The 21,464-nt window shown below is 39.4% G+C and overlaps 1 protein-coding gene across 2 annotated transcripts in view; it reads right to left on the reverse strand.

Moving 5' to 3' along the window:
- The window catches only part of gpc5c (glypican 5c), a 103,566-nt gene that overhangs the window by 63,611 nt on the left and 18,491 nt on the right, over window positions 1–21,464 (reverse strand). For both annotated transcript variants that reach the window (XM_035951141.2, XM_023276519.3), the window contains exon 3: window positions 13,810–14,513. In XM_035951141.2, the coding sequence (XP_035807034.2) occupies window positions 13,810–14,513 (704 nt within the window). The remainder of the gene's footprint in view (window positions 1–13,809; window positions 14,514–21,464) is intronic.

Raw genomic sequence — 21,464 nt, forward strand, 5'->3', positions numbered from 1 at the left:
ATTGGTTATTGCTATTGAATGGCAACCTTGCACCTTCCAAGTGTTTTCATTTATGCTCTTAATGTAAAGTTCATCACATGGAAAAAAAAAAAGTCAGAGTTATAGATGATCACATTTCTTTGCAGTGGTGATAAATGGAGCATTCAGACATGATTTAATATTGTCATTGTGAACGTGTCAAAAAGGCAGACTGAAGTTTCAAACCCAGTGTCATTTCTCACCTGCCTTTGTATGACATTTTGCTACTCTCTGAGACAAAAAAGTAAACATCTGTGTAAAATATGAACATCAAGAGGAGGTCACTCACAGTTCTGTTTGCATTACCCGTTGATTTTTACAACCAAACCACAGGGAAGAGCTTTTAAAAAATGCAGTACTTCTGAAGAGGCCAGAAAAGATTGGAAAAAGGCCTGCATTTCAAAACAAATAACATAACACAAATCATTCCTATGCCTAACTAAACACACAACAGTATAAACAGAACACAAAGTCATTTTAGGGAAAATAAACAGCATCCTCTTAAGAATCCTCCTGAGGAATAGAGCCATGTTCTTATAGGTTGGATTTTATGACCACATAATCCTTAGGGCCAATCAGATGACAGGCTGAATAATGACATAAGCTAAAACATGGCCATAAATCAATTATCTCCTGACCTGATGATGGCGTGAGAATGAAAATCTCATTTGGGCACAGCGTGAGTACTTGGTTTTGAGTGCGTATGTGCGTGACCACCTGTTTGTCCTTGTTATACCTTGACAATTTCAGCTATTTTGTGGAGCATTCCTTATATGATTGCCTGAGGACAGAGACTGACGGAGGGGGCAGATTGATGGGAGGCATGTTCCCCACGTGGGAAGACTTTGGGGAAATACAAGGCATGTATTCTATGTGCATTTGAGCTACCCAATGAAATTTGATTTCTATCGCTGCAGGCAGGCATGATGGATCAGTGTTTTTACAATGACAGTACATACACGTGCTTTACAAGTTGGGATTTACTGTTTTGCAACAGAACAGACATAGCTCCACTCCATATAAAAATAATTTATTTTTATCTCACAAAGGTGTGCAGCAGGATCTGTTTCCATGTTGCTCCAAATGTAAGTGTGTGTATTTGTGCTTTATGCATGAATCTTCTTGTAGCAAGAGAGCATAAAAAGAGCACAGCAAGAGAATCAGCTCCAAGCTAGCCAAGCCCAGGGCCATCCCTTCTCTTGGGGAGTATTGGCTTACAAATAGCAGCGGTGGTCTTTCTTCCCAGTTTATTTATCAAGGGATTACCCAGTAAAGCCAAGGGAACTTTCTCAGCCCCCTCTCACCTCAAACACACAACATTATAGGATGAGGAGGGCTTATTCAGTCGGTGAAGACCCCCATCTTCCATTTTTTATAGTTTGTGGGTGGACTGTGCAGACACTCATATAGTCCGTTACTTAGTGCGACCAACTGTTTATAATTCTAGGAACAAAACTACATTCGTCAGGTCCGCCAAAGTGAACAACAGTTAAATGCAATTTCTAGCAGAGCTCCATACTATTCAAAAAAAAGGTATGCAAATCTTTTCTTAGGTGGCTTTTGATGGCTCTGGTGGTTTAGCAGAGGATTGTTTTCCTTCTCATAGAGGCCAAGTGTGATGCAATTTAAAAAAAAAAAAAACAGTCACATACTGAGATTGTGTTGTATTAACAGTTCCTGCCCTTGGCTAAAATAATATCTACTTTAAAACCAAACCTTACAGATTGTATTCATGTATCATAGTTATGCATAATAGTGCTGAATGACTCAAATGGAAACTCAGCTCACAGAATTCTAAACCACAGATTCTGTGCCAATACTTCTATCGGAAATTAGTCACTTAAGTATTCTTTGCACTGTGTCAATGCTGTGCATTTGTAGTGAGCATAAGTGTCCATGCATGAGTGCAAATATGTAAATTTTAGCATTCTGATTCACTACAGCAAGAAGGCCAGAACTCTGGTCTCAGTGATATTCCTAAGAATGCTCACAAGTTCACTGCTTACATCCATTTTCCAAACCACGCAATCAAAAACCACTTTTCTCATAACTATGAAATATTCACTAACCAGCAAAAAATTAGGGAAAAAAATGGCATTCCCGTAAGTGACAGTATGACACATTGATTTTTTTATTTTTTTAAAAAGGGCTCTCCTTCCATTTTCATTGAGACACAAGACATGCTAACATACTGTACAAGAGACATAGAAGAAAAACAGAGGCCTCATTTCTGTAAAATGTTGGACCACACTTAGAATACCAGGCTGGAAAAGGCACGTGAATGTGAGAGCAAGAAATAAATATAGATTTATTAGGTATTCGCCTCATTGTGGTTACTAACAAAAGGAAAAACAAAGAGGAAAACTACAGACAGCAGTCAAGTAGTGGCACAAGACTGAGAATGCAGCAGGCTGCTGGTCAAAATGCTGGTGGTTTCTATAATCCACTGCTACTTTGGCAACATGTTTGTTTATCATATTTCTCCCAAAAGAACCAAAGGTAACAATTGTTATTCAAACAGCCGTAATGAGTGGAAATTTTACTGCTGAGTAGCATAATTGTGCATAAACAAATAATTTCCATTTCTAATTGCAACATGTATGGAAATAGCAAATGAAGGGCCATTACATGCACGGACGAACTGTTTCCATTTCTTTTCTTTCTCCGGAGTACATTTTCCATTATGTTCAAATAGAAGAAAAAAAAAACCTTGTACCTAGTGTTTTAGGAGCAATATACTATTTAAAGGAGGTTTCTTTTTAGGTAAATGTACTGCTAATGTACCATTAACAAAACTTAAAAAAAAAAAAAAAAAAGGTAAGGATCAAGAGTGGATACAATGTGTAACAGTTTGTCATGACAATAAACGGCCATCCAAAAATAACATCTAAGCATATGGACAGCAAAGATTGAGGCAGATAAATACCTTTTGTCTTTATTTTGCAGGATTAGCAGTGTTGTGGTGGAGGCCTTGAGGTTAAGGAAGCAGGCTTGTGACTGGATAGTTGCCAGTTCAAACCATGGACCATCTGGGAAAACCTGGGTGGGTTGGGGGAATAAGAAAGTCTCTCTCTTACCTCAACAGCACCGTTAGGCTGTGTTTTACGCTTAACCACACACAGAGACAGATGTGGGCTTTAAGGTGTTGAGTTTAATCAGACCATTATAGCCTTGGGCACCCTTGACTAGGACAGTATACTTTTTCATGTGTAGAATAGATAGCAATGAAACTGTAGAGTTTTTTTCCCCTCAGAAATGATGTGCTGCTGTCTCCAAAAATGATCTGAAGTGCATTCAGGTGGAGCAGGCAAACAATCTGATGGTACTACTGCAAATGGCAAAGACTAATGTGTGTAAATTCTATTATTTACACAAATAAGAATACACAAAACAGCAGAGGGATTTGTTATATCCAGTTCCATGTTTCAGGATGAAGCGTTCTTTGCTGGTTAGAATGTAAAGACTGTGTTCTGTGACGACACCTTGATGATGGTAAACCACTCAGTCTTCAGTGACACACAGAAAGCAGCATTAACATTTGTGCGACTCACACATGAATGAAAACTGGATCAAATGTTCCAAAAAGAAATAGTCTAACAGATCTAATAGTGTGCCTGTCTACGATCTTTTCCTCTTTGCACTCACTGAAGAGACTGAAATGATGTTTCAGGTAAAGAACACCTTCATTAGACTTAGAACTTCTTTCTATAAGTTATAAGTCATAGCTTTAATTAATGTTAGGCAGTGAAGAAAGTCTCTCTTCTGGTCTCATTTTTAATTTTTAATGAGACTGTTCATCAGTAACTGATTTGTGGCAACCTTTTAGGTGTAAAAGATGAGAAAGAGAACAGCACATGCTTTTAGTTTAGGAATTCTAGTCTAGCACTGAGATTATACAATGCTTAATGCACAAAGATGGCAGAAGTATTTCATGAAGTTTGGAAAATTGCTATTTATAATGATGGCAGAACATTGCGAGCAATAAATAACATGGTCAGTTGTGAGAAACTGAAAGTAAGCGAGACTGAGTTTGTGGTTATTAAAGATTTGATTACATCCATCCATCATCTATACACCGCTTAATCCTCACTAGGGTCGCGGGGGGGGCTGGAGCCTATCCCAGCTGACTCAGGTGAAGGCAGGGGACACCCTAGACAGGTCGCCAGTCTGTCGCAGGGCTACATACAAAGACAAACAAGCACTCTCACATTCACACCTACGGGCAATTTAGAATAATCAATTAACCTCAGCATATTTTTGGACTGTGGGAGGAAGCCGGAGTACCCGGAGAGAACCCACGCATGCACAGGGAGAACATGCAAACTCCATGCAGAAAGATCCCGGGAAAGCCGGGACGCGAACCAGGGATCTTCTTGCTGCAAGGCGAAAGTGCTAACCACTACGCCACTGTGCAGCCCAGATTTGATTACAGTTATCTGAAAATGTTAAGGTGATGTATTAACCTCTAACAATGTTCATTCTATAATGTGTGAAGTAACACTTATGGTTAATGCTTATGACCATAAAGCAGGCATTGACTAAAGGTCCCTTGTGGTGAAAATCAATTTTTATTGTATTTTGTTTGTCTTAAAAACTTGGTGATGTAAAATAAAAGCTGTGAGGCTAAAATTATTGTCACTACTACTATTCCTCTAGCTCTCTCTTAAATCGATGGCTTCCTAGATTTACAAGCCCATCAGAAATTTGTCTAGTGGGTAAGTAGAAAGTGAGGAACAAATAATTGTCATGGTAAAAATTTGTAAAATCCTGCTTCTTCAATGTGCGCTGCTTCTGAGATGAGTCATCCTCATAGTTTGCCAGGTTTCTTTACTTTCAGAGCAGCTTCTGCTAACACAGAAATGTCTCCACCATGCAAGAGTAAACACAAGAGTCTTCATGCACACATAGCATCTAAGGAACTGAATACCAAGTGGATTACTTCTGTTTCTTATGGCAGTGTCATCACATCTAATGGAAAATCCTTAGTGTTGACTGTACGCCCACCAGTCAGAGCTCTGCGAAAATTTCAAATCTGAGGAAATGGTGGAAGCTGTAAGACAGATTTAACATATGCCTTAGCTAAAAACAGAGCGGGTAAGAATCAGTTGTATTTTCATGTGAAATGATCGCAGAGACTGGTGGAAGCAACAGAAAGTTTTACAGTTAAAGTCTAAGTGTTCCTGTAAGGTCAACTGATGTAGACACAGAGAGAGTCTTCTTCCTGAAGGGGGTGTGGACAGCAACAGATTACATGTATTTACAGCTACATACAATGAAACAGCCCATTTAGGACAAGGTTAAAATAAGGGGTTGTAAGGTCGTGTTGAAATGAACAATCTGCAGTACTTGGAGTTAAAAAATGAAAGACACATTCTGGGGACATGTGAGACTTTCATTAATTTGCTGCAAAGGGGCACAATATGGGGCCATTTGAATGAAAACAACAACAAAGGCAGCTGCTTCTGTTAGATGAACTGCAAAAAGAAAATTCATATTTAACAGATTAATTATTGAATACAAAAGAAAGCAAACATCATCATTTTATGGGTTTGGATCCATTCAATGAAATGATAGGATAGTGTGTTGTGGCTTTATACCATTTTTTTTAAACAGTCAGCCTGTCTTACTGAAAACATCTCGCTACAACAACCCTCCCACTAATACAGCAAAATGACTGTGACAGCTTTCCACTCCTGGACTGAAAACAGGGGTTTTACAACCCCTTTTTTTGCTTCCCCTTTTGTCTCTGACAGTTCTTCATTGCCATCTTTTAAGGTCTCTCTTCATTCTTTCTAAATCACTTTGTATAAATCTTTCTCTGTCTCTGTCAATCAGTTCTCCCCTCCCTGTCTTTTTCTCTCTCTTATCCGAATGATGTCAGTGCTAATTAAACAGAGATGCAGTCGCTCGTATATCACAGGAAAAAGTCCTTCAGATTCCAATCAGTAAAGAGCACACTGAGTTCTTCTCTCCACACTGAGCCTTGTTTACCCTGATTAAATCACTCACAGATGATCTAAAAATTAGATGCTGGGTTTTTCCTGTAAATATGACTGTTGCTGTGGAGTCTGTTGACAACATTTGCCCATCTTTGTAGATAAATTTACGAGAATTACTGACACAAAATGTGCCAAGACGTCTCAGTGGATTCAAGTGGTGTTAAATATAGAGACAGAGGATAGAGGGCAAGAGAAAGAGACAGAGGAAGGTCAAGTGAGTTCATCTAGTCTGTGTCTGCAATACAGTGGAACATACAGGTACATGAAAAGAAAATAAGCTTGAGTCCATGTGTTCATCTGAAGCCTACCAACGAACCAGTTGTTGCTGTACCACTAAAATCATAACACAGATGCAGTAGGCATTTATGTTAACTTCACAGCAGCTGCTTCATGATATAATCATGCATACTAAAGGTGCTCACCAGGCTAACCCAACATGACATTTGATACACTTGTGGAATGGAAGTGTGAGAACCACTAATGAAACAATATGATTTTCTCTGCCACCATTTATTGCCCAAATCAAGGGGACTGGAGGAGTAACAGACTGTGGCCAATGTAGTAAAGCCCTATGGACGCTAGCTTTGTTGATTTATTTATTAGCCTCATAAACGACAACATCAATCTATTTTTCTGCTTTTAAATATTTGTTTTTCTCATCATCTCTCCGTTTCTCTCCTGTTATTTCAGCGTGAAATACTCCATCGGAGAAGCAGACCTCAGACTTTAAGGGAAAACCCCACACCATCTAATCTTCCTTGTGTGAACATTTCATCAGCATATAATCAAGTGCATATCTATAAAATTACATGATTTCTCAAATTATATGATTCCAAAAATCCAAGCCATGGGTCACAGAGAAAAAACAACATACCAAGGACAACCTCTTTGTGTTCGATCCAATTTTAATGGGCAAGCAATCAATCACATGACTATTTCCCAAAAAACTACACTTTTGAGAAGAAATGTGGGAGGTTTTTGTGGTGTAGAAGGCTGCTGCATATTATCAGCATATCACAGTAAGGCAAAGACTGAAAGGGGGAAGCCGAGAGCAGAAAAAATGTGTGAGAATGGCTGAGGAAAAAAAACACGCTGCACCCACCATCATTAGCTAATGGACTGCTGAGTAAGTCAGTCAGTCAGCTTGAGGGTTAGACCCAGTGCCAAAGGCGCACACAACTTAGAAAGATGGGTTAAGCCTGTAGATTGGTCATGTGCGCATTTTGTGTCAGCAATCATTCTGCTAGCAGTCTGAAATGTTAGATACAGGAACTGTATATAATCCCTAAGCTTGTGCAGTGAATCATTTTATATAAGATTACCTTCAGAATTATTTTCTGCAACAAGTTAAAAAATAAATGTATCGGTCTTTCTCTTAGTCTCTCAACACTTAAGCACTTTTCACACGTGTGATGCATATCTCTGTGGGCTTAAACACAAAAAATTTCATCCATGTGTGAAGACACCAGCCACTATTTTACCAACAGCAAAATAACAAAATCCCAACAGCTGTGATGGAACTCAGGACTCTAATCTGAGAACTAATTTGAGAACCACTTCCTTGTAACAAACGATTAAACTGTAGCTTATAAACTATGTCTGACAACTCAATCGACTTCAGTGAGGAAAAGTACATAATGTAACCTGCAGTTGTATACTGACTGATCATGTCTCCATGTGTGGGATTATTTGTAAGTAATTAAATTACTCCTGTTATTCCATGAGTGTAAATGTGCACAACTCTCTTGTTTAGTAGATTCTCAGATGGATGATGCTGCAGGTATGTAATAAACTCAGGGGAAAGACCTGAAGGAACTAACTTAATTTCTGCTGCTGTTAACATTTTGTTAAAAACCCACACAAACTTTAGCATGCCAAGTTTTTTGTGCTCTGTGATGTTTTTGAAACAATATTGGTACCTACATGTGGAGACAGTTACTATGTTCGACCTAGTAAGGTGACTTTTATGGAAAAGTGACCACGGTGCTTATTCGGACAGAGAGCAGACGTCTTCGGATGTCGTTAAATTAATGAAAAGGAGTACATGTCTGAAAAGGCCTCACTTATTGTTCTTTTTTAGTTTAACTAGATTAGATATCTTACTTCTGACTCTTGCTTGGTTGTAAATTGAATTATTATATCAATTAATTGTGATTAAAGTTTAAAATATCTGTTAGACTACTAAACATCAGCATATCTCATGCCACATCTGCAATTATATGAATTATCTTTATTCAATTTGACAGTGTTTTCCATAAAAAATGACAACTATTCAAAAGGAACTTTGTCAGTGTGCCAGTTTTCTCAAATCTTTGCTTATATTATGTGAATCTTTTTTTTAAATATATAAACAAATGAATTGAGTATTAAAAAACAGTGCATACATACATACTTGAGCATGTTATTTATCATGTTACCCAATATAAGTTAAACTATGAATAATAAAGTTTTCACACTAGTGATATTCCTACATTATATTGTGGCTATAGTAAAAGAAAAAGTGCTTCCAAAGTAAACTGCTGCAGTCATTGAAGTGTCGCCATGGTGAATGGAAACCTTCCAATCGTCCCACTGGCCCTTGTTTCCATTATCTAAATACCCAAGCTACTATTATCATTCCTCCATAAGACTGTAATGAGAAGGTGGGGTAAAACCAACAAGTGCATAAGGTAGACCTGCATATAAACGGCTTTAATCTGAACAGTTACCATTTTCTTATAAGGCGACTATAAAGAGCTTAGTGAGCAAACGGAATGACTGAATGAAAGTGTGAGAGAATACATGCTTCTCTGTGTAAAGATTTACCCGAGTCTTCCCATCTTTAGCAAGTAGGAGATATAAAGTTTCCCTGCAGGTCAAATGAGCCATATCATTTTTATGGCCATGTCAATAAACAGCAGTCTGTGGCCTCTAAAGCACAGCTGACTCTGGAGAGAGAAACTTTAAGATGAATTTAACACAGCAGCATTCAGAGGGAGAAACCCTCACTAAAAAAAAGTGGAGCTACCATTTGCACCGAGGCCCTATAAGAGTTGCCACTTTTACTGGATATTTTCCAGTTTTCTCTTAATTATGTCTACTCAACATAATTCAGCCCCAAGCTCCCCCAATATCCATAACCACTTCCCTTTCCACGTTCACGCTCCATCTCAGTAAGAGCAGGAATGTGTTAAAACAGAACCTATCCTAGGGTCCTTACAGGACTACAAACTTAATACCTGCACACAGAGCTGAGAGTGTATGTCTGTGCATGTGTGTGTGTGTGTGTGTATGTACAGTATATGTGTTGTGACCCATTTCCAACCCTATGACGTATAGCTACATATAGTGGAGACTGTGTAGTCTGCAGTTCACAAAGTGAGAGAGCGCAACCACAAAATGGTTTGGGATAACATCCCAGTATAAAACCACACAGTCACAATAATTCCTTTAATAACAACCCCACATAATACTCTGACTGGGCAGAAAACAGAGTTACTTCTTTGTGCTCGACTTCACATACAGAATACGTTATAAAAAATCAACAGTAAGTTAAGCACGCAATACGATGCTTGCAATGCCAAAGATAAAATAAGAAAATAGTCAAAAACAGCGGTTTGAAACTTGTGTAAGAGTGAAGATTGCTACAATGGCACAGTAGCTATGCCTTGGTGAGAGTTTTCCATAAGAGGCAACTGAGGATTTGCGAAAAAACACTCATTAAAAGTAAGCCGTGGGTTGTGTGTAATACATGGCAATACATCTATGTGTTAGCTTGTGTGTGCATCTGTTTTTCACCTCTCATCAACCATTTATACATTCAGGACTTCAGTACAAACATGTTTTTCTGAACAAAAAATTGCATGGATTCATGTTGGATTAACAAGTACATCTGAATGGCTCCCTCACAGAACTGATGTGGTTTGTTTTAGCCTTCATCTCACCAAAAAATGAAGGAATCTCTGTGTGTGTGTCTGCTTAAGTACAGTGAATGTACGTAGATGTTCATGTTTCTACTCCAGCTTGGGTAAATGTTGGCCGGAAGCATGTGAAAGCACAGAAAACGGGAGCCACCAGCGTCTGACTCAGGCCCACCTCCTTTTCGAGCAACAATTCTTTTGGACCTTTTTCTTTTTTTTCCAGCTGGCTAGGTCTAGTTTCTATGGCCTAGCTGGAACCCTTTCAGTTCTGTCCCACTTGTCCCTATGCTGGGATCTCTGCTCTGGGCATGCCTGCCACCCTATGAATACCAAGCAGGCATACACACACACGAAATACAAGCTGGGTCTCTCTCAGCATAGCTGTATTAGGTCAGTCTTTAAGCCTGGCAACCAACTCTTCAGTCTGAGTGTGCATGAGTGTATACAGTATGTTTCTATGTATTTGGAAGTATGAGCTTTATGTAAATGCTTAACGTAGAATCCTTAAGGCACCACAATGTTCCTTTACAACTTTGAAAAAGCCTGCCTGTGGTTTCACACGTTAAAGCCCATTAACTACAAATGACTTTCTTTTTAATGTTAGTGTATTTTCCACCAGAAATGCTGTACATATTAAAAGTGTTTTTCCTATCTTCCAGACAAACCCTGATTCAGTTCATTCTGGTACACTAAGAAAATGTACTTATAGGGACTACTAAACCTTGCTTGACAAAGATAATCTGCTCTCTGTGAACCCATCATGTACATCTTTTGTCAAAGTGACTTCATTTTTGAATGCTGATTGTGTCCTAATGTGACACTGTGTTAATGAGAAGTTGAGATTCACAAGCAGTGGTGTTGGAACCAATCTTGCTGGACAAACAGTGAAAATAATGACACCGCATTGTAATCTGTTTTTACAAAATAATGAGAAAAGATAGCACAAATAGAGTGAATTGAATGATCATGAGTTTCCATTGCAGACGCATATTAGCAGGCAACACACTAACGATGTTATCTGAAAATTTAGTTCTGAAAAGTAGGTGCTTTTGCTTGAAGTTTCAAAAGCTAAGATACAGTATGTTTTGGGGAATGTCTGGCAGTACAGTGTTTGGTAAACATACATTACAGCACAGTGCAGTAATGTGATTACTTTTTTCAGTGATGAATAATGCAAGGCCTTACAACTTAAATTTCAGTAATTTAATCACAATACAGGGAGTAATGCTCCATAACTTTGCCTGCTTGTTTGCCTGCCAGGTCTTGGGTAAAGGGATTAGTTTTGTCTCTGTGCATTCAGTGTAGAAAATGCTCCAGATCTTTTGGTTAAGGAAATGTAGGCAAAGCTAATCTGCTCCTTTAAGTAACCCAGGTCAGCACACTTTTGCCTTGCAGTGTGAACACATTAGTCACTACAATAGATTGCAACTGTACATTAAGTCAAACAATAAGGCCAAATTGAAGTTTAATTTACTAAGAGCTTGGACATTACGCCCACTATAAATTTGTCACAACAGTTCTAGCCCCGTTGTGGGGAAAACAGCAAGCAAACTTAGGCCCGTTTCAGACATTGGATATGTCAATCATCAATCTGTTAAAGTGGCAGCATTCCTTTATCCAGACATTAGTCATTTTTATCTCCATTCATTTTGGCGAAATTCTGACATATCAACTGAAACAATGGAGAGAGGAGCGAGGTATGTGTGATATATTTGTCATGCACACCGTGCATCATGTGATGTGTGATGTCAATAACAAACTAAGAAACAAATGACTAAATCGAAGTGAAAAGCAACCTTACCAAAATTCCAATGAAACTAACAGTCTAGTTTATTTATGATATCCTAAACACTGCAAATTCTGTCCATACATGATGATAATGTGACTGTTACTGACCAACAGCTGTGATGGGACTCAGGAGTCAACCTCAGGATGACTGCATTTTAACAAATGATTTAACTGCAGTTTATGAGTTGTGACTTTGTGCCTGATAGCTCACCTGCTTGAAGTGAAGAATAAGTACACAGTGTTGGATGCTGGTCAATTCTATCTCATCAGATCAGGGAAAATTTTATAATTACAGGCACATAATCATGTTACTATAGCTGTGCAACTCTGTGCAACTCTCTCCTTGAAACAACTGGAAGCAAAAATGTAAATTTCAGCATCTGTTGACATTTTTCAAAACCCACATTACATTCATTATTGCTAAGCCTCATTAATCTGACCTGTTCAGTCTCTTTTGGAATAAAGTTTTACTTTATTGGACATTTCTGTTTGCAATAGATGAGAAAGTATAGAGCGACACTAGAGCGACCTGGAAAGGTAATTTATGGTTTTTGGCAAACTGTGTCTTCTGTGATGTTTTTGGACCAATATTTGGAATGAAATGTGGAAAAAGCCCTTTCCATTACTTCACACAGCTCAAAGTATGTGGTTTGAACATGCCTATCTGTCATTGTGACTGCAAGCAGTTCAGACTTGTGCGATGCTGAAAGTGACATGGAAATGTTACTAGGTTCAAACTATTTAAATTGCTGTCGTGACCTTTACAGAAAAGTGAACATGTCGCTCATTTAGGCATGGAGCCAACATGTTCAGATGCTATCAGATAAACAGCAAGGGCTACAAGTGTGAAAGGAGCTTTGCACACATATTAAAAATGTGATTGAAACCAACTGCACCCTAGTGCCAAATATTGTGAAGGTTGTGGATGCATGAGGTACACAACTCTCCAACTCATGTCCAGGAGGATACACAATTTCGGGTGTTCTAAACACACCGAATACACCTACACTGAGCTGACAACAATGCGTGACATTTAAGAAGAGGGAGGTGAAATATTGCCATGCATGACAGACTTGAGTTATGTCCCTCTTGATGTTGTGCATAAATCTCCATTAACCATCCTTTGCTCCTTGATTTATGACTCACATTACCTTACACCCACATACATACCTCCACCTTGTAATTTTGGTATTGGGAAAGCAGGATATTGTTTAAAAAAAAATAAAAATGACAGTGTACTTCATTTACAGACAATTGTGATTGTATGGTATGGCAAAGCAAATTACTGACATGCAAACAGAACTACAGCTCACGCATAAATAATACTATGTTTGTCGGCCGACCATATATTTTAAGATGAGGAAACTATTATAGAGATTTGATCTTTAGTTTGACAGTCACCATACTGTGTGTTAAATTTAAACACAAGTGCCAACTTTAGATTGATTTTCATTTATCCGCTACAGCCTATAGCTCTTCCTGCGAAGATAAGAATATAAAACCAAGACAAAACTGTTAAGCAAAAGTGCAATTTTCACTGTAGATTCAACTGCGGTATTTAGTTTTATGAACTGCCTGGCAGTTGTTCATGAAGCTGTCTTCATGTTGTGAACAATATTAACTTAGAACCACATATAATGTGAGGCATATGGTAGTACTCACAGCATGCAAGTGCACCCCATTCATTTTTATCCATTACTTGTCTAAGTTTCAGCAATGTCAATGAGAAATAATATTGCTCTACAGTCAGAAACTAAACAACAATGGTGAGTTTTAGCTGTCTTGCCATTTTGGAAAATTGCTCCCCTAGCCTCAGCTCAGCCTGTAGTTCTTTGAATAAGACCGAAGTTCTTCTTTGTATAAACATTATTTTTCTCTGAATAGTTTCAGCTTTGCACAAACATTAATGTAGTGTGTAGGCTTCTTTTTTGCACTGGTGGAAAAAACTGCTCATAACCCACAACCAACCTGCAAAAGCTTTCCAATCAATACATCAAACTTTGCCAAAGTATATGTATAAAACAAAGACATTAAACAAAATGGTTTGGAGGCTGTTGCATGTGTCATTTAAACTTCTAATTAATGTTTCACCAGTGTGTACTCACCGTGGCAGTGATGAGTGGTCCATGGAGCTGTGCATAGAGCAAGGCCTCATTAACGTGGCCCCTGACCCCGAGCAGGGCTAATTCCAAGCTGTGGTGCCCAGCCATGGCTTGGGTTAGTTGTTCCAATAAGCTGGTATACCTCCTCCAAGGCTGATCCAGCTCGGACACACTGGCCAAGCACCCTCGCATTACATTCAGACAGTAGCCCACACAGGGTTTGATCAGCGTCAAACCTCTGCAGTGGGAGCAGTAAACCATCTTCACTAGGCCCTTAACACACTCTTTGCTCAGGCTGGCATGTTCGGTGGCGTTCATGACCTCTAGACCTTCCTCCAGGGCCAGACCTAGTTGCCGTCCAGCTCCCAGTGCCCCAGCCAGCTCCTGGGCCATGACAGCTGGGTGAGGCCCAAAGGGGTTGACATCCTGCCTGATCATACGAAGACAGTCACTCATTTCACTGCCCATCATCATGCTTCCTTCAATGCCTGGATTGATAAGCCGTGTATACGCAAGTGGAAAGATATTGTTAAAAAACTGGTGAACTGCTGCCTCCACAGAGACATTGGCCCCACGGAGGTAGAGGGAGAGTGAGGAGAAGAGCTGATTTACATGAGGCAGGGCATGGCGAGAGAGAGATGAGTAGCTTCCCTCCAGTAATGAACTCAGGTGGCCTTGAGAGAAGGATAGAAGGTACTGGAACATGTCTGCAAGAAGAGCAGAAGAGAAACAGAAATAAGCACTCGAAGGTCAGACAAAGACAGTTTTGATTTTAATCTTCGATGAATCATTACTGACATAATCTACAAGCTTGCTATAATATGGTAAGACATTCCAAATTCATACGCACATGCAGACCCAATTAAGATTGGCTTAAGTGTGTCCATATAACTGGGCTGGGAAATGTATTTGGATATCATTGTATGAGGTCACTACCATGATAAGCATGTCTTACAGAGGCTGTCTCTGCTTGTCTACACCAAGAGATGGAACAGCATGCTGATAACTTCAATCATTCAGGATTTTCCTTGGCGAATGTTGTGTATTCCAGATTCTACAGTGTTCGACAGACATTAGAAATAGTTAGGTCATCAAGCACTTTTGTTTTTTCTGGGTGGTTTAATGAAGCTGTAAAGCAATCAATGGTGTCAGTGCATAGGGCCACTGATATCAATCAAGAGACATTTGCAAAGCAAGATACTAAAACTGAGTAGAGAGAAACTGAGAGGGTTCATTTTGCCATTTTTCATTCCAACATATTTTTGTGTTTTGTCTATTCCCCATTTCACTGACAAGTTTTATTGTTGAATACAACTCTACTTGGAAAATATGTAAATATCTATTACATTCTACTGCAAATTTAAGAGCCTACATTGTGTGTTTGGGTTTTTTTTTCCTTTCCTTTAGTATGATACAGCTTTTTTGGGCATGCAATAGGTCTTGATAACTTTAAATCACAAATTCCCCGCCAAAGGGGGTTATTTTCTCCCCCAGAAAACACTGCTCCTTACTGTTCTTAAGCGCCTAATTTGCTGACTAGGTTGATCTAGCATTATCTATCTACATAATCAAAAAACACATTTGAATAATGCCCACGAAGAAAAAATAATCAGTTGCCTCGCAGTCCACTTCTTTACAAGAGTCACCGCTGCTGTTGGGGCTATGTCTCTGCCTATGCTAGGAGATGTAGAAGTAAAGGTTAAGTAAACACAAACAACGTTATATTTTTTGTTGGGTTAGCTGACCAAGCAGAGCAGAATGGGCTTTAAAGGAGTGGAGCCTTAAAGAGGCAGGAGCTAAAATAGAATTTTTTTTAAACCAGGCAGTTAGACAAGGTGCTGTAGCAATGTACAATATGACAAAAAGTAACGTGCTTTTTTTTTAAAATTAAAGCTCATAAACATATTGCAGTAAACCCCAAAAGTAAAATTCTAAACCTGTAAATAATCATAATATGGGTTCTCTAAAAATGATCATATGTAAATAGCATGTTAGTTGTATTGTACAGCTGACTCGTCCCTTTACATCTCCATAACCTTCACTGCCTATCCACTTAATATTATAACCTTTTGCTGGGTTCTCTTTCTGAGCGTCTCTCTCTATACATTTTCTTCTGTGCATATATATAAGTGTGTGAGTTTGTGTATGCATATACTGGATGCAACACTCTTCTCTGGGGTGTGATGTCAGCTTTAAAGCATGACAGGATGTGGAGGAGCAGTAGCAACTGTACAGAAACTGAGACAGGAGAAAGCGGGTGCCAAAACACATATCCCCACTGCCACCACACACACACACACACACACACACACACACACACACACACACACACACACACGCACACACACACACACACACACGCACACACACACACACACACGCACGCACGCACACGCATGCTTGCACATATACAAATACACATTTATACATAAAATGAATAAAATAAGCACAAGCCTACAGGGCCTGTCAATACTGCATGTGGCACCAACAGCAAAATAAAAAATATCATTCATACTCCGGACTAAAGTTGTTAAAAGTCAGATTGCTCCGTGTTAACACATATAATAATTTATGAGAGTGCCTTTTCATGGTGAATCTATTTCAGCCCAGAGATCGTTACCAGAAGATTGTGTGTATGTGTGTTTGAGTGTGCTTGTGTGTATCCAGCCCCTCCCAGCTCACAGACAGAAGTATAACAACAGTCATGTCCTCCTCAACAGCTGCACTAATATGACCGCTGTCTGTGACACACAGGGACTCCCCACTAGCCAGTAAAGGCACATCTCATTTGTAACACACATGAAAACGCCATCATCACGATCAGAGCTGCTAACCTATGAAATGGGTTTGGAAAAGCGTAAAACTCTGCAATATAAATAAAGCAGACAGGCAATGGAAGTCACGGTCTGTTAGGGATTATAACTGTAAAGCAAAGGGTGACAAGTCAGAGTCAGACTGTAGGCTGAAAGTTGGCAGAAAATCCTCCAGAGATGTCCAACTAGGAACAGGCCAGGAGGAGTGGCAAAATGAGGAACTCAAAACCAAGGGGTGAGCAATAAAGCTTAAGATTGGCAGAACAGTTGTAAAGACGCAGTTTTAGTTCCACTCCACTGTCTCTCAAGTCTCTGATGCTGCAGAGTCGGTACTAGTGTGAGGTCTGACTGCTTGCCTGCCAGTCGAGCCCACGAAGCTCAACAGCCACAGGACATATACACCACAAGATGTAACCATAGACTTAGGTTGCACAGCATTACAAAATGTTATTATAAAATTATCATGCTCAGAAATACCATGGTTTAATCTTTCTCTCTGTGAGGCGTAGTGTCTCGTCTACACATCAAGGCAAATAAGTTTTGTCAAGAGAGGTGAAATAATAATAAAAACACACACACACACACACTCCAATAGCACCATAACTGGATGAAAATCTTTCAGAGGGTTTATGACAGGATCATTGAATCTGTAAGACATTCCGTCCTTGTTAAAAAAGCTTATTTTTATTTGCCAAGAGAGTGACACAGAGAAAGAACACGAAAGGAGAAAAGGGGAAGAGAGAGTGGGAGACTGCCAGGAAAAATGGAATAAAAAGAAGCGACTGAACTTTTAAACAAGGAAAAACAACTACTGTATAAGTCGACTCCACCTTGTGAACAAGCTCTGACATCTGGATTCATTTGGCCCTTGGGCCCAGAGCACTTCCCTGTCTCTCTATGGCTTTTACTTCAAACATATCCTCCTCTGACTATAGAGAAGTAGGACAAGAGTACACCTTTCTTCCTTTCTATACTCCTTCTCAGGAAGACATGATAGGTTGTGATCATAACTTGTTTACTGAATAAGAAACATGAGAAACAACAAATATTGTACGTGATATCGCACCCTTGCATCTTTTCTCAAGACATCTCTGTTCACACCTTTACGGTAGGCAACCTGCAGTGGCATGTGTGTGGCCCCGCCTGCACATATATTGTCAGCCTCAGCTGTAAAGTGAAGAATGTATGTTCAGTATACCTAATTCTTCTACCTTTGAGAGCAGATGTAGTCTGAACAATATTGTTCCCTTTCCATCAATTAATTCAGGACAGCACATAGTGTATGAGATATATTTGATGCCCCACAGAGTTGCTGCCAAACCCAAAGGTAGGTCACAAAGAAGCACACAGTCAGAATGTACAATGCAAGTAGAAACCTACAGGGTTGAAAAAAAATAAAGGTCATGAGAAAGTGCCAAAAACTGTTGTTCTTTAAATCGCCACTTGAGGCTTGCTCCAAAAGTGAGACAGCCCCCACAGACCTCCATGTTAAAATGCACAGCTTCTAAATGGATACAAACATATTTATAGACTTGTACAAAAAAACAACTGCTGTGTCATCTATATTTAATTTTCATGTTCTTGATGACTGCATAGGTGGTGAATTTATATGTAACTCACCTGTTTAAAGTGTATAAAGATTTAAGGTTATGCACAAGTGAGGGCATGTCACTTCGAGTGACATATTGTGCCATTAAAGAGCAGTCCATGGCCTGCCTCAGAGAGAGCAGTTCACTTACACTTCTCCTGTTCTGGACCATTTTTGGATCAGTTCAAAGTCAGGCTTAATGAAGTGCTGCACTCACTACACTGAGTTTCTAAATCCCTCCTCCGGAAGCCCATAGGTGATTTCCCAGAAGGTGGGCCCATGTTTACACACAGTTCATGGTTCTGTGTAAATCTGTAATGCATGGGCATTACACAGGGTATGCAACCTATCAAGAAAAGTATTACCCTTAAGCATATATGCCACTTTAGTGACTGTGTAACCTTGAAACTATCAGACGTGACCTGGATTCAGGTGAAGACCATTCACTCACCTAACAGATGCCAAAGTGTGCAAGAATGCAGTTTCGGATGAACTAAGTTTCATATCAACTGACCTAATGGGCTCAAATGGTTGGCCACAAAAGGGCCGAAGCGCTAACGGCAAATCTCATGAGGGAACATTGGATTTAGCCACTGGCTTTCCGATGGACTCCTTTTGAGAAAATGTTTGGCCAAGGGGTGACCACGTCCCCTCACCCCACCTCCCTTCCTTTGTTGAAGCCAAAGACAGGTTCTAGGAATGGTGGGGCACCCGTCTTGGTGAAAAGGGAAGAACTCTTTCTACAAACATGCTAAACCATTCCAGGGGTTGGACACTGGAGCTGATGACATTATGTACATAACAGTTCACATGACAATCAAGCAGGCCGTATGCTGGTCCTTGTCATGCCAAAAGAGGCCATATTCCTGGGTTGCAGGCTGATGGAAGATTTATTTTTTGCAATGTCAGCATCAACACTAATACTTAATACTACGCAGTTAAACAGAAGATAGTCCGCCACAAAAGTATGACTAACAGGGTCTTCAGCCATGATAAACAGGGCCTTGATATCCCATACAATATGCACTGTACCAAATGAACTCACTGAAAGGGAATTAAATTACATAATTCATTTCTTTTTTAATTCAGATTTTTTGGGTTCTCCGAGTTCTCTCTCACACTCAAACAGATCTAGCGTCTCCTCCATCTCTTCTGTGATAAATCAAGTACAATTGTTGTGGGTTTCTCTGCACTTTCCAGTACCGGGAAACAACAAAAAAACAAGAAACCAAAAACAGCTTTTTAGGTCCTAACTATCGCTGCACGGAAGTCAGTTGGATTTGATTGTTCTGTCTGACCACTGTGCCTAAATCTGGATTTGACCACACTCAATTCAGACACACACTCGTGGGTGGCTATCATTACCATGTCACAGTCTCCCATCTGTAATCCTCCTGGGAAATGAAGTCTGGCTGGACTGCAGCTATTTTGCATGAGGCAATTATCTTTAATTTGCAAGGAAGTCCTAAAACACTCAAATTCAAAACACATAATTGTCAAGCTAACTATACAGGAATAAATGAACAGGGCTGCTTTGTCTGTGGCCTTGTGGGACTAATCTAACATGCTGTCTGTTTGAAATAAACACGGTATTAAATGGATAAAAAAGCAGCAGTGGCAATGCAGAGGAGGCCTTTGTCCTGCAGTGGCTTAAACTGAGTATGTATTTATGACTTTGGAATGGGCTATTATACCATATCTTTCCAACAATGCTATGCCAAGGTCACTCTCTGAGATCACTGGGTTTAAATCCTAAGAAGCTATTTCCACTTTACATTCTGCATGGCAACCCAGTGTTTAACTGGCACAATTAAAGCTAAAGTATCACCATGGTGAAGCTGCCACATCACAAAGTCAAAATAAGAACAGTGGCAGTTCTATGGTTTAAGTCACAGCTATAGCGTTCACTGACTTTGCTACCCAGTGCTCCTGGATTTTAAATCACGTCAACACTCAGAAAGATGTGTGTATGCATGTGCATTTTGCCATAGTATGAGTGGATATCCAAGGCCAAAGCATCAAAACTGGGTTGCCAAAGCTCAGCTCAGACAATTGGCACCAGGCACCAAGGACAGACCAACATATTAAGTGTCTATAGGGTAGGTTGATACTATATGATCAGTAAAAGTAGCCCCTCTAATAACAGCAGTAATTTCTTAGTAACAGAAAAGGCATCATGATCGGCAGAAATGCTGGTCGCAAAGCAACTACAAGTTATAACAGTTACACATGCATGCAATATGGCAGCCCAGAGCTTCAAAGTGTGGCTAAGCTTCACAGTAAAATTTAATGACTTAGAGAAAATATTCTATGGAAGTGAGGAGGTCTGCTAAACTTAAGAAAGCATTCCCTGAAGTCCAAGAATGAAGCATTTCTTAAATTTCACATCTTTGTAGTCTTAACTCCCCAGAATCAACTGCACTAATCTCCATGTAAGTTAAAAACAAGTCAAAAACAACAAACTTACACCTTTTCATTGTTTCATATTGAAACCAAATGAATCACAATATATCTGTGGATTATATGGAAAAATATGCACCACCTTTGCAACTCTAGTAAAATCTTGGAAATGTATTTTATCGTATTAGGTAAACACGTCAAATGCTTTTTTTTATGTGCCCTGTTGTGTGATCAGAAGAGTTATATGACTACCCACTGCATAACAGCCTGTTCAGTAAATTTAAAAAAAAAAAAAAAAAACATACAATGTTGAATAATATACTGTAAGAAAAGTGAAGATCTTGAATTCTTGATTTCATTAGGGTATGCAAATATTGTGATCAAAAATTATAAAGGGTAAATTAATAATGCCTTAAGGTTAATATATGGTTAGAGATTGAATCTCTGGATGAATAAGTGCATGCATGAGAGTGAATCAGTGTGCCTCCTAGTATGTATATCTATTTTCAAGTACGTGTATATGTGACCCTGTAGGGTGGGGGTACTTGCATGTGCTTGGAGATGCGGTAATATTGTGATAATGAGATAGGAGACACTGTTCTCATACCATGGAGCTGTGGACCATTCCTATCTTGGCAATCAGTCCTGACTGAACCTGACCAACCATCTTCTCAGTCATAGCATTTTAATCCCACCATAGGCTTGGGTTTCAAACAGGTCACCACACAGATATGTGACATAGTGACATGTGTGTAGATTACATATCCCTTTTTTAATTAGAAGAAATACTGTATATAGGGCCATCCTCTCCCACGCAGCAGTGGTCATCTTAGGTTACAGGGGAGTGCTGCAGTGTC

This window comes from Amphiprion ocellaris, chromosome 10 (genome assembly GCF_022539595.1).
Source record: "Amphiprion ocellaris isolate individual 3 ecotype Okinawa chromosome 10, ASM2253959v1, whole genome shotgun sequence".
NCBI lineage: Eukaryota > Metazoa > Chordata > Actinopteri > Pomacentridae > Amphiprion > Amphiprion ocellaris.